Below are 14,367 nucleotides of genomic sequence, written 5' to 3'. Positions count from 1 at the left end.
CCTGATCTTCGCCTGTTTTGTGGATTGCTCTTTTGCCTTGCCTCTGCCATTTTGCTTTGCTGGTGTTTGACCCTGCTTGTTTTTGACTATGCTCTTTATTAAAGCTGCATTTGGATCCCATTTCTGTTGTCTCATTCACTGTTACAAAAGACTTTGCCATACCCAGATCCAGCAGCTTAACAGAAGACTAGACCAACATGGACCCAGCAGAGAGAATGTTGTTCCTCAGGCAGGGCTCTAAAACTATCGAGAACTACACAGTGCAGTTCTGTACTCTGGTTAACTCTCTCATATGGAAGTATCAAGTTTATTTTCGTAAATGAAAACTAAAACTAAGACGAAAACGATTGATGAAAAAAAATTCGTAAACTGAAATAAAATGTCAAAATATTTGAAAAACTAAAACGAAACAAACAACAGTTATTGAAAAACTTATTTATTTTCTCATCTAATACAAGCAATCAAACCAACATTAGGCAAGTTGGTGCTTTGAAGAAAAACAGACACGCAACATGATAATTAACAGGAAGAAAAAACAGATGAGAACGCACCTTTCTGTAAAAAATACAAAACTTGCCCTAGCATCTTGTGATCACTGCCAAACTTTCGAACAAATAAATATGCATAGGCTAAATAACATCATACACACGCTTATAATTCTTCATAAATAAAGAAAATAACATATTCAAATGTGAGCCTTTAAATAGGCCTACGATTGCCGTTATAATTGAATTTCATTAGTCCCAGTTTTGATTTATGCCCAGATGTTCGCAGAAAAGTGCGCAAGACAAGACAATTTACAATTATCATACAATATCATGATTATGGTTAAATAAAAAAAAAAGACATATAACCAAATTAGGCTACGTTTATTTTCATAATAAATATCTCAACACACCATTAGATATGACATTAAGCGCAACTTGTGTAGATTTATGTAGTAAACTTCCTTTGGTGTATATTTGTATACTTTTACCGTCTATCAATCTCAGCATGGGTTCATTATGTCGCTAAACGTTTGCCTCACTAAAGTTAAATTATGCTAAGTCTTTATTAGGCCTTCACTCTGGAAGTGATCTGTTGATTCTGCTAAACTTTCATTAAAACTGAAACTAAAACGGAAACTAATCTATATAAAAACTAAATAAAAATGTGTTCACAAAATAAAAACTAAACTAAAACTAACAAAAATATTAATGAAACTAATAAAAACTAAACTGAATTTCTTAGCAAATTTGAAAACGATATTAAAATAAAACTAAAAAATTCAAAACTATAATAACCTTGGGAAGTATACTGTTTTGAAGCACTTCTATTGTTATGGCCACAAGCCCATACAATCACCTCTGCCTAAAGGTATGAATGCCCTCACTCTGGAACAGTATATTGACAATGCACTTGCTATGTTGTTCTTCCTTCACGGTGGGGGTCGGGGAGGACCCTTCCTCTAAAAATTTTTTTGGGAGGGGGCACCACGCACCAAGCTGCAGTGACCACAGAGCTTGGCCTATCATAGTCACCAGCATGTCAAGTGATAATGGTCGCGAATCCCTTGCTTTTAGCACCTTCCTGTTCTGTGGTTCCTACACCTGAGCCAGTTCACATCATGGCCACCATTCCACTTACCCGCTTAACCGATCATAACACAATTTTTAACAACTTGTAAGTTACATTTGAGCTGATAGAGAGATGTATGTATGTATGTATATAAGATGTATAATTTTTTTTTTGAAGTTGCCTGAAGTAGAAAATGACACATGTCATGTCAATGCCAATTCACATCTTTCTTTCATTAAAAAAATTATATAAATAAAGTCATAACTAAATACAGTGCAAACAGGGTCAAAAATTTTTGATCAGATCACTGACACCACATAAGGAGATGCATGTAGAAATGCATGCAGAAATTCATGATTCCACTTTGCATGAGTAATGTAAAAGCTTATGCATTCTAAATGCGCCCTGCACCACAGTAAAGAAACATCTACTCACCATCCACTCACCTAACACATGATAGTACTATGATGTGTTATAAAAGAGTAGCAAAACCAGCATTTCAAACTTTGTGCTTTACAAAATATATATATATATATATATATATATATTGGACATTGCAGCTGCCATCCATTCATTTGCTTTCTTTTCTGCTCAGTTATAATGTGCATATTTGATTAGTTCATTTTATTTGTGAAAATCATCACTCCTCAAAAGTGATGTGGGGTTTGATGAAATAGGTGGGTAGGGTAATGACAAAACAAAATCCAGTGACAGGAGATTAAAATCAGGAGGAAATGGCAATGTGGTTTGGCTGACCACCTGTGATTGGATCACTGAAAACACATCTTTATTCCAGGTGTAAAAGACAAGAGAGACATCACAAATGTGCAGTCTTGGGAGTTCTCCAGGAACATGATTGGAAATCACTGATCTAGCTCATTTAGGCCTTCCGAGCCCAATCCTGCCATGGAGTCTATAGTTGAGGTTCCTCCATAGCTCCTGTGTGTACTTCCCTAGCCAATGTTACTGTGAGAACCACAGTTTCCAGCCAGTGAGTGCCAGCCTCAGACTAAAATCCAATAAAAAAAAAAAAAAAAAATCCCAAATCTACCTCCGGAAAACTAGAAGTGGAACTTTCTTTGACATGTCAAACAGATCTCTATGTAATATCCACATTCAAAATTTTAAATGAAAAACATGACATTTAGACAGGCTTTATTAAAATAAAATAAAATAATAATAAAAAAAAAAACATTTTGCAACAAGGGAATACCACTTTTAAAGGTATATATTCAACTGAACTATAACAAAAACACATAAAACAAGTGTCATCTGTTTGAAAAAGAAAAAAAAAATGAAAATTGCCTCTTAATGCTCAAATATTTTGTCTAAATAAACATTTTTTTAAACGTTTGCTTGGATTTATTTATTTATCTATTTATTTATTTTTACATGTGGGTGAAGTGTCCAAATACTTTTGAATGCACCATGATATTAAGAACACACAACGTTTTCTAAAGACACAAATTGCAATTTGGAAACATGTACTTTATAATATATTGTTTGTGTGTATATATATATATATATATATATATATATATATAAATACACATACACACACACACACACACACATATATATATTATTATTATTATTATTATTAACAAATATCATAAATATATAATCTTAGACAATATAGAATGTCCTTTAATATTAATCTTGAAGAATATTACAGATATAATTGGGTTATTTGGTTTCCACAGTTACTGTATGTATATCTTGAAATTGTACAGTTTTTTTTCACATTCGTTAAGTCTCAAATATTTTAGCAATGCAATTATACAAAAGTATTTTATTTTGTAATTTTCCCCATTAAATGTTGCTTTGTGTTCTTCTCAGGCTTTAATAAAATAATGTAACATTTGGGGGTGAACAAGCAGAAGAGCAGGCCAAAACTAGAAGCTAAAATAGCAAAAATTTCCACAGCAGTAGTAAATTTACCAGGTGAACTAACATATGCAGGTACAAATGCCAGCCACACTGCACAAAATATAAGCATGCTGAAGGTGATGTATTTGGCCTCATTAAAATTACCTGGCAACTTCCGAGCCAGAAAAGCCAGAAAAAAACAGACACAAGCCAAAAGGCCTATATAGCCCAACACACACCAGAAGGCCAGATCAGAGCCCACACTGCAATCCAGGATGATCTTGGACTGTTGATATTTAGTGTTTCTATAGGGGAAAGGAGGGGATGCTACAAGCCAAGCAGTACATATGACCACCTGGACCAGAGTGCAGCAGAAGATGATTGTTCTCTGCTGTGTGGGGCCCAACCATTTCATTATATTGTTTCCAGGTCGAGTAGCTGTAAAAGCTGCTAGCACCACTAAAGTCTTGCCAAGGATGCAGGAGATGCAGAGAGAGAAAGTGATGCTGAAGGCAGTGTGTCGCAGCATGCAGGACCAGGATGTGGGTTCCCCAATAAACACCAAAGCACAGAGAAAGCATAGAGTCAAGGACAGCAGGATGAAGAAACTGAGTTCTGAGTTATTAACACGGACTATAGGGGTTCTTTTGTTGTAAAGAAATATCAACAGCACTGTGAGAGTCAGAAATGCTCCCAGTACAGCTATAACAGTCAGGGTTATTCCCATTGCATCATGGGAGAGAAACTCAACCAACTTCGGGACACATATTGTTCCATTCACATTGGACCAATAATCTTCAGGGCATGACAGACAATCTACTGAATCTATAAATAAAGATAAATTATAGTCAATTAAGGCAAATGAGGAAAACAAGAAGACAAATTTAACATGAAGAAATGATGGGAGTCTTTATATTTTCTTGCTGACATGAAAACATACAGTAGGATGCTCTCACCTGTCTGATTACTGATCTTGCCATTATCACATGGAACACAATCAAAGCAGCACAAAGGTTGCCCACGACGTACAGCCTTTCTGAATCCTGGAGTGCAGCTGTTACTGCATACAGACACAGGTCCCTAAAAATACAAACAAACAAACAATACATAAATAAATAACAACATAATTAGGAGTATTTAAACATAAACAAGTCACCCTTTTTAACTATTCACAATGTTATTATGCGAATATTGGCTCAAAGATCACATTTTTTTTAATAGAACAATAGATGGCAGTGCAGTGCACAGTCAACACCTTGCCTTGTTCTGTTGGTGAGACCACATAATGGCCTGCTCCACAATGAACAGTTCTCTCCCAGTTTGCTGAGCACCATCATAGAGGCCCACTTTAACAAACTGAATATCTCCACTTGCATGTCTTTGCCAGTTTATTAAATCATATGATGGGATTGAATCTCCTTTAACATCAAAATTGACTTTTTCTCCAGAAACAGAGAAAGAGATTTCCTGTAAATAATGCTGAAGCTTTGGAGAAGAAAAAAGCAAGAAGAAGGGAAAAAATGGAGGGAGGGGGCAAACATTTACAATTAAAAACTAATTTTAAGGTGAAAAAGATGCAACATATAATCACTATTCTGTGTGAAAATCAGTTCTCCTTAAACCCTTAGGGACTTTTACCTGCCATGGAAACACATTGTTGAGGTTTGCACATGAGAAATTCTCAAATGGTCCATTTTCAGGTTTACAGTGAATGAGATTATGTAGAGAATAAGCAAAGGCATACACTGCTTTATATACATTGTAGGCCACACGAGGGCTGGATGTGTTCATGTAGGCAGAGTGTTCTTCTCTGAGAGTTTCCTTTCCTGTGCAGGAGGGCAAATGACTGTTCAAGCTGGATGTGGAGGGGGAACAACCATAGAGAGCCTCCCACAACTCCTGAACTTGAGGGTTAGAAGGGTACCTTTCTGGGGTCACCGATTTGAGGTAATCCTGAAGACCTGGAATGTATCCTTGACGTATTGCAAATCCGATTGTGCCATCTAAGAAAGGATATGTTTCTGCTAATATTGAAGCTGTAACCCAAGCCTCACTTGCAATCCATTGAATTCCTGTGATATTTTGGGTCACAAACTCTCTTAAGAAAGGGTAAAATTCCCCCTCCCCTGAAAAAACAACCACCACCTTAGCTGTGGATTCCTTCATTACTTTAAGAATCTTCAGGACCTGTTCCTGGGTATAGTCTTTAGGGATCATTTCATGATAGGCCAAACAAATGTTAGTATTTTCAATTTCTCGCTTTAAGCCTTGTAAAGCAAACCTGCCATAGTCATGGTCTTCAGTCACCACACCAATCCATGTCCAGCCAAACCGCTTTAAGAGTTGTGCAATAGCTTTGACCTGGTAATCATCATTAGGAACCACTCTGAAAAATGTTGGGAATTGCTTCCGATCACTTAAACAAGAGCAGGTTGAGAAGTAACTTATCTGTAAATTAATGAATAATTAAAAAAAGAAACAGATCTTAGCCAACTTCATATACTGTGTATATATATATATATATATATATACATATATATATATAACAGGAAAAACATATTTATTTATATATTAACTTTTTTAAATATTATTATTATTTTTTTATTTTATTTTACCATGGGTATTCTGAAGGGCTGCAGAGTTCTGGAGACAACAATGGATTGTGAGGATCCAGATTCCCCTATTAATCCTAATAAAGTGCTAGCTCCAGAACATATAAAACTTTGAACAACATCCTGTCCATTCAGCACTGCCAGGACTGCTTTCTGAGCAGTCACAGGAGTGGCACAAGAGTCAAAGATACTATAAGCCAGAGTATGGTTTGGTAAAAGATCTTTTCTGTTGTTTATTTCCTCCACAGCAAGTGTCATAGTGAGAGCCCAGCGGAAAGCCCTTGGATCAAACCTGCATAAAATTATGTTATGAAAATACCTTTTTGTAAAACAATAGATGGGTTTCTCATAATTATTCTTCAGAACATTTATAAAACGTAAACAACAGATTTAAAATTACAGCTTGGCAAAGGCGTAAACAACATATAAGACATGTCCTTACCCTCGACACTGTGCTGCTAAAGGTCTCTTTATATAGTCTGTTGGAGGAAGCTCTACTCTATAATGCAAAGGAAAAATTCCTCCTATTGTAAAGTCTCCACTAGTCATGAACATTGGCAAATTAAAGTCACCTTGTGGGTTGCAGCTTGAAGTTACAGCTGCACTGGAAAGATGAAATACAGAGACAAATATATGAATCATTATCCTGTTAACCTCCACAAGAAAAAAAAGGCAAGGAGATGCTTGCCTTACCTTTGGTTTTATATGTTAATCATGCCTATTATTATGCATGACGTCATCCTGAGTTATTTATCGAATCAGGTGCACTATTTTCTTTCCCATGATGCCTCAATCTGAAACTATTATTAGTGTCTGTGTTAGACATATTACACATTACAAAATCAACAATTACAATATCAGCAATGCTTTACTTAGTAGATAATGATGATTAATATCGTGATTAACTTGCAAATTAACCAGCAAATTAACCATAATCAGTTGCATTGAAAAAAGCCCCCAAAGTAAGAAAGAAAGTAAGAAAAATTGGTTTCCAGTAAATGTACAAACTAACAAAAAGCATCTTATAAATGCTTAGGTTTATTTCAATTTAATATAATACAAATTCACTTTCCTACACTTGTCACAGTGCACACACGAGGAGCAAACAGGAACGCGCAGACGAGGACGTAAACTCAAATAATAGTCTTTAATGATGACATAAAGGCAGGGCAAGAAAAGGCAAGGCTGACACAGACAGGAACACCAGGAAGTAACGAGTAGACCAGACCAAATCAAACAGAATGGACAGGACTATAAATACACAGGATAATCACAGATAACGAGACAAACACAGCTGGACAACAGTTCCATAGGAGGGGGGTGGGCGCTCTGGAGGCCCCTCAGGACAGTCACGGACTGGAACATAGCACGCGGACCTCCAGAGCGGAACAGACAGATCGGAGGCCATGGTTGGAGATGCGAGCTCAGGAGGCCATGGCAGATGGTCTTCAGGCCTTGGCCTCGGACCCCTCGGCCCGGCCTCTACAGCCGGAACCCTTTTACCCCCCCAAAAACAAAAAAAATTCCCTGGGGAAGTTAGGGGTATCAGGAGCCCTCCGGGGCTAGACACACAGAACAGTACATGACAGGACAGGAACAGGACTGGGACAGGACAACCCACAGGAACAGGAAGCCCTCCTGGGCTAGCTCGGAAGCTGAGGCTTCTTCTGGGCATGACCTGAATCAGGGGCCCTCACAGGGTCCCTCAGCAACCACTTCCACTTCCACTTCCACTTCTGCCCTCAACGAGTCTCCGTGGACAAGACAAGAGATGATGATTAAAATGTTCCTGTGGGTACAACACAACAAGACCGGCACTCCTGGCCGGAACAAAGAACCAGCGGCGGCCGGCGGGCTTGAGTCAGCGGCGATCCGGCGGGCTCGGTGAGCCACGGATGGCGTTGTGACTTGGGGGAGCCGCCGACGGTGGGTTGGCTTTCCCCACGGACGGCAGACTTGGGTGAGCCGCGGATGGCGGCGGATAACTCCCACGATAGGCGGGCTGGAGGGCTCGCGGCCCTCGCGGTGATCCCGCCGAACTCCCACGCCGACTTGCCGTGGGCTATGGCAGGATCACGAGTGGCCACTTCCATGCCATGGGACAGACAAACACAGGAACAAAATAAAAACTAGAAAAAACTAACAAAACGAGGTACTGTTACTGTTACGCCTCTTACTGTTTAGGTCTGGTCTTCTGTCACGGTGCACACTCGAGGAGGAAACAGGAACGCGCAAACGAGGACGTAAACTCAAATAATAGTCTTTAATAATGACATCCAGGCAGGGCAAGGCAAGGCTGACACAGACAGGAACACCGGGGAGTAACGAGTAGACCAGACCAAATCAAACCGAATGTACAGGACTATAAATACACAGGATAATCATAGATAACGAGACAAACACAGCTGGACAATAATTAACTAATAATCATATCAGACAAGGACAGGAAACAACCCAAATATGGACACAAAAGGCAGGAAAACATGACACACACGACAGGAGGACTGACAACACTCTCCAAGTAAGCAATTATTGATTGATTGATTGATTCATTCGTTCATCGATTCATTCAGTTAGTCAGTCAGTATATCTGAGATAGCTTTAGGGGGATGTTTGCGTCATCACTATTTTATGATGGTCTATATTTACTGAATGTAAATATACAATTGTAAATTGAGTAGACAACACTGTCAATGCTATAGGTCTAACCCCCACAAAATGTTTTACGCATACAGTTTTTACAGCCGACAGTAAAATGTGCACCATAATAGCTGCAGTGAAATGAACTAACACAGAAAATAAATAATAATGTGACCATTTATTTATTGACTGATTGAGTGATTGAGCCAGAATTGCATTAAAGATTACAAACATTGTAATCCTTTAAATTAAATGTTTAAACATTGTTATATGGTTGAATGTCTATCAGGTGTGCATTATCATTGGCTCAAATAAATAATTACATTCACAAGGGCTTGCTACATTGACAGCAGGAGGGGCATATGATTTTTTTTTTCTTTCTTTTTTTTCAGGTGAAAAGGCCATCCCTCAATCACAGATTGTCTATATATATATGATGTACCCATTAGATTCATTTGTCTCTATCAGTTATCAGATATGGCACAGCTTAATGCAATTTTGCTTTTGCATTTTACATTTTGGCCTCTGCTGTGTATTGGTTTGCAGAGTCAGTATAAAAGCAAGTTTAAGTGTGTCTTTCAGGGAGATGAAGATACCTACAGCTTTTACCAGGGGGGAGATGTCATTTTGGGAGGAATTTTTCCTTTGCATTCCAGCCCCATATCATCTTTTTCTTCTTTCAAGACAAAACCTGAGCCAACCAAGTATAAATTGTGTGTCATGCTTTCATAATCTGATTTATGTTTTGTAATGTTTTTTGTTGTTGTTGTTTTTGCATTGCATTGCAATAATGCAGTTAATAACAATATATTACATGTGTACACTGAATGCAATAATGGCCACATTTAATACAAGTGTGTGTGTGTGTGTGTGTGTGTGTGAAATCTGATTCAGCTTCACCCCTCGAGCCCTGAGGTGGATGCAGACGATGATCTTTGCTGTGAGAGAAATAAACCAGCGGCAAGACCTTTTGCCAAACCTATCTCTGGGCTACCACATCAGGGACAGTGGTGATGACATACCTGTATCTGTGAAGAGGTCTCTTCTCCTGGTCAATGGACAGCCAGAGAAGGGCAATGGACAAAGCTGTGATGATATACAAAAGCAGCCAAGCCCTGTAATCGTGGGAGATGCTGCATCAGGAGTCTCCATGGCTGTTCTGAGAACTCTAGGATCCTTTAAAATACCCATGGTAAAATAAAATATTTATAATTATTTTGAGTTAATCTCTTGCAATTCCATTCACTTTGTCTTGGTAATGAAAGCTGTAATGTTGTATTGATTGGTGTTATGTTGTGAAATATAAACAAAAAGTTAAGAAAAAGTAAACAATCTGTGTTTGTGTGTGATGGGTGTGTGTCTGTATACATGCATATGCAAATTGTCAATTAACAGTGTTAGCATTCAGTTGGTTGTACTTTATTAGTTTACCTATTAGTTACTTTTAATCTTACTGAAATTTTGTGTTTTCATATTTTAGGTGAGCTACTTTGCATCCTGTTCATGTCTCAGTAACAAGAGAGAGTTTCCAGCATTCATGCGGACAATGCCAAGTGATTTATTTCAGATTAAAGCTTTGGTAAAACTTGTTAATTATTTTCAATGGACATGGGTCGGGGTGATCGGTGTGGAATCAGATTATGCTCGCTTTGCGATCCAGCTGTTCTTAAAGGAGTCCGAAAGATTTAATATTTGTCCCGCTTATGTTCACTTCTATCCTGTTGTACTGATGCAAGATGCCGTGGAGGAACTTGTGAACATTTTAAAATCTTCTTCTGCCACAGTCATAGTAAACTTCTCCGGGGAATCAGAACTACATAGTATACTAAACGAGTGCAGACGACAAAATGTCACTCATCTTCAGTGGATTGCCAGTGAGGCCTGGGCCACATCAAAAGCTCTTTGGGATGATTTTGGTGATTTGTTAATGGGAACATTAGGGTTTGCCATACGGAGAGCTGATATCTCACATCTTGTTAATTACCTCAGAAGAGTAAGTGTTTCTGTTGCTCAGAAGTCACATTTCCTCTCTGAGTTTTGGGAAGAGACTTTCCGTTGCCGGCTGAATGGGTCCTTAAATACACATGTACATGGAGAAGAGGCACATAACTGGCCACCTTGCGATGGCAGTGAGAGTTTGGACGATGTATACACTCCTTATTCAGATGTCTCACAACTCAGAGTCTCCTACAATGTTTATAAGGCTGTGTATCTCATAGCACATGCACTACATGATATGAGCACATGTGAACCAGGAAAAGGCCCCTTTCAGAATGGGACATGTGGGAGTCTGTATCCTATTCTGCCATGGCAGGTGTGTGTTACTCACCATTTTACATTCTCTGCCTATATTGTGCTAATAAGAAATTATCAAACACTGTACACATTTTAAAACAATGGTTAAATATAATATCTATGCATCTATATGTTTCCATCCATGCATTTTAATGATTTGTTTTTCATCATCCTATCTCCCAACATTCACCTAAGCTTCTGTACTATATGAAAAGAACACATTTCACAACACTAGGGGAAGAGGTCAGATTTGATGATAACGGTGATCCCATTGCATCCTATGACCTGATGAATTGGCAAAGAGAGTCGGATGGCTCCCTTCAGCTAGTGAGGGTGGGATTCTATGATGCCTCCCTCGAAGATGACAAAGACCTAGTAATAAATGAGCCAGTAATTATGTGGCACAGAGGAGAGAAGGTGTGTGCCATCCCACTCATCACCCGATATTGCTTGCTTTGTCTGTTTTTCCTTCAACTCTACCCAGTAGTTCTGACAGAACTAAATAAAATCCAGTTTTCTTTTGGCAATTCTCTACTGATTTTAATTTGTACCAAACATTTTAGATTTTTAAGTCACATATTTCTTAATGAAATGAAAATATGTAATTTAGTATGTAATGTTATGACATGCACTCTCATTGAGACTATGTAGTGTTTTTCTACTGCTTGCTCTGCTGTGGTCATTAGGCACCAGAATCACTGTGCAGTCAAAGCTGTCTGCCAGGCTCCAGAAAGGCCAGGCAGAAAGGAAAGCCAGTCTGCTGTTTTGACTGTATACCATGTGCTGAAGGAGAGATCAGTAATCAAACAGGTGCGAATTTCCTCAAAGCTCCTCACGTTTTAGTATTTTGAGGGGGCAGGGGTTTGGAAAGTAAAATATAAAAATCAAAATATAAATACATTTTATGCACCCCATTTTCACCAATTTTTCCACAGATTCAAATGATTGCCTGACATGTTCAAAAGAAACATGGCCAAACCAAGCTCAAGACAAGTGCATTTCCAAAACTTTAGAGTTTTTGTCCTTTCAGGAGCCCTTAGGAATAATACTATGGGCATTTTCAGCATTCGGAGCCTGTGCAGCATTAGCAGTGATTGGTGTGTTTGTAATGTACAGGAAGACACCAGTCATACGAGGAAACAATATAGAGTTAAGTTTCCTTCTCCTCCTGTTCCTCTGCGCTTGCTTTCTGATTGGCCTAACATTTATAGGGAAGCCCACTGACTGGTTATGTCAGATTCGGTATCCAGCCTTTGGAATAAGCTTTACTCTATGTATTTCATGCATTTTGGCAAAAACTGTAGTAGTTTTAATGGCTTTCAGAGCCACCCTCCCTGGCAGTAATGTCATGAAGTGGTTTGACCCTGCTAAACAAAGATCGAGTGTAATCTTGTGCACTTTTGTGCAAGCACTAATTTGTATCATATGGTTAACAACTACGCCTCCTTTTGCATCATATAACACCAAGTTTATGAGTGCAACTATAATTGTTGAATGTGCTGTAGGATCTGAAGTTGGATTTTGGTGTGTCTTGGGTTATATTGGACTCCTAGCTTGTTTGTGTTTCTTAATGGCCTTTTTGGCCAGAAAATTACCAGACAACTTTAATGAGGCTAAATTTATCACATTCAGCATGCTTATATTTTTTGCTGTGTGGCTAACCTTCATTCCAGTTTATGTGAGCTCTCGTGGAAAGTATATGGTTGCTGTCCATGTCTTTGCTATTCTAGCATCTGCCTTTGGTCTCTTGCTGTGTATATTTGCTCCTAAATGTTATATTGTACTTCTGAAACCTGAGAAAAATGACAAAAAGCACATGATGAAAAAATGACAAAACAACAACAACAACAAAAAAGTTTTAAACATTTGGAATAATACACTACAGTTAAAATACTGTAGTAGTCCACTTTATTTTCAGCTGAATAAAGACAAGTTGCCTGTTATTGTTATTATTATTGAATTTCCAGATCACTGTAATCAATTAATTAATTTTCAGTTTAAGGATACATTTGCCTTTATCTACACAGCAAAGACGCAGAATACAACAATGTAAAAAATAAAATAAAATAAATAAAAATAGATACATGGGGCTTTATTTTTACTGTGCACACAATAGACACTTAAGTACTTGAGATGAAATGTGAACATGTGGGTATTTTATAATTAATTATTTTTTATTTAAATGCCTCTGCATGTTGCAGTATATTCTGTATATTTTGGACTCAGCAAAGACATATTTTTTAATTAAAATAAAATAAAATAAATACAATTTTGTCAGTTGAGTCAAATTAGATTTTTCACATTTAGATACATACACTATTTTGCCAAAAGTATTGGGTCACCCCCTTCTAATGAACATGTTTGACTACTTTAGTAATTTCTATGAGTACAAATCTTAATGTTTAAGCATATAATGATATTCTAGGGAATTGTGTGCTTCTAATTTTATAGCAACAGTTTGGACAGGACCCTTTTCTATTCTAACATGACAGTGCCTCTGTGTATAAGGCAAGGTTCAAAAAGACATGATTGATTCAGTCAGTGTGGAAGAACTTGACTGGTCTGCAGAAAGCCAAGTCCTGATCCCATCTGAACACCTCTGGTGTGACTTTAAATGACCTTGAGCCAAAAACTCATCACCAAAAACCTTGACTTGCACTCTTGAGTTACATAGGGAGCACAAAACAATTCCTTGATATTTTGTGTCTGTAGCCTTTTCAAGACTGTGTACAACCTCCAACTTTAATGAATGTGTAGCTTTGAGCACAATGGTTAGATATGTTTCAGTTGTAAGTGTAAAACAGCACGCCTTAATTTTTGTGTCGATACTTAAGGGGGTCTCACATCAAATAGATGGATAATTGTCCTAAACAAATAAATACTAACTTAGTCAAACACTTTCAATAAGTTTTTCTTAATTTTCATTTATTTCTATAAACACTGAATGCTGATGGTTCTCAGAGAGAAGGCCTCACCTAAAAACATATACAGTCCAACAAACAAAATCTGAGCCGCCTCATCCATAATCCTGATCGTCTGACTTAGTAAAATGTCAATCACAATAGATCAAGAGGAGGATTTCTGTATCCTGTATGCATTATAGCAATTTTTCTCAAATGATGTATACACTTTTGCATTTCGTAATTCAATGATTATTAGTCAATTTGTTTTGTGCAAAGATAATTCCTATGTAAAGATTATGTTTGAATTCCTTCTATAACCTTTACAAAAGCGTGGAGCATCATAGTTCTCAAAATATGTTTGCATTACATCAAATAAATATGAGAGAAGTGGAGAAACAAAGATGTTTAGCACATGCACACATTGTAGATGCTTACGTACGCCACAGATGTTGCTTTATTTGAGTCAAAGGCGAAAGGGACTGATAACATTC

The 14,367-nt window shown here is 37.7% G+C and overlaps 2 protein-coding genes across 2 annotated transcripts; one reads left to right on the top strand and one right to left on the bottom strand.

The window, feature by feature from the left end:
- Positions 1-3,349: 3,349 nt before the first annotated feature.
- On the bottom strand, positions 3,350-8,131 carry LOC306842998 (vomeronasal type-2 receptor 1-like; the record flags this gene model as incomplete). Its single annotated transcript, XM_079374247.1, has 7 exons — positions 3,350-4,251; positions 4,383-4,506; positions 4,687-4,911; positions 5,065-5,874; positions 6,042-6,330; positions 6,481-6,642; positions 7,995-8,131. The coding sequence occupies 7 exons, from the start codon at positions 8,129-8,131 to the stop codon at positions 3,350-3,352; spliced, it is 2,649 nt and encodes an 882-aa protein (XP_079230373.1).
- A 1,024-nt stretch (positions 8,132-9,155) lies between these two features.
- LOC306842997 (extracellular calcium-sensing receptor-like) lies at positions 9,156-12,804 on the top strand (the record flags this gene model as incomplete). Its single annotated transcript, XM_079374246.1, has 6 exons — positions 9,156-9,391; positions 9,573-9,870; positions 10,159-10,992; positions 11,169-11,390; positions 11,660-11,783; positions 11,909-12,804. The coding sequence occupies 6 exons, from the start codon at positions 9,156-9,158 to the stop codon at positions 12,802-12,804; spliced, it is 2,610 nt and encodes an 869-aa protein (XP_079230372.1).
- Between the last annotated feature and the right edge of the window lie 1,563 nt (positions 12,805-14,367).

The sequence above is a fragment of the Barbus barbus genome, assembly GCF_936440315.1.
Source record: "Barbus barbus genome assembly, chromosome: 23".
Lineage (NCBI taxonomy): Eukaryota > Metazoa > Chordata > Actinopteri > Cypriniformes > Cyprinidae > Barbus > Barbus barbus.
This window is presented reverse-complemented; position numbering and strand designations above follow the sequence as displayed.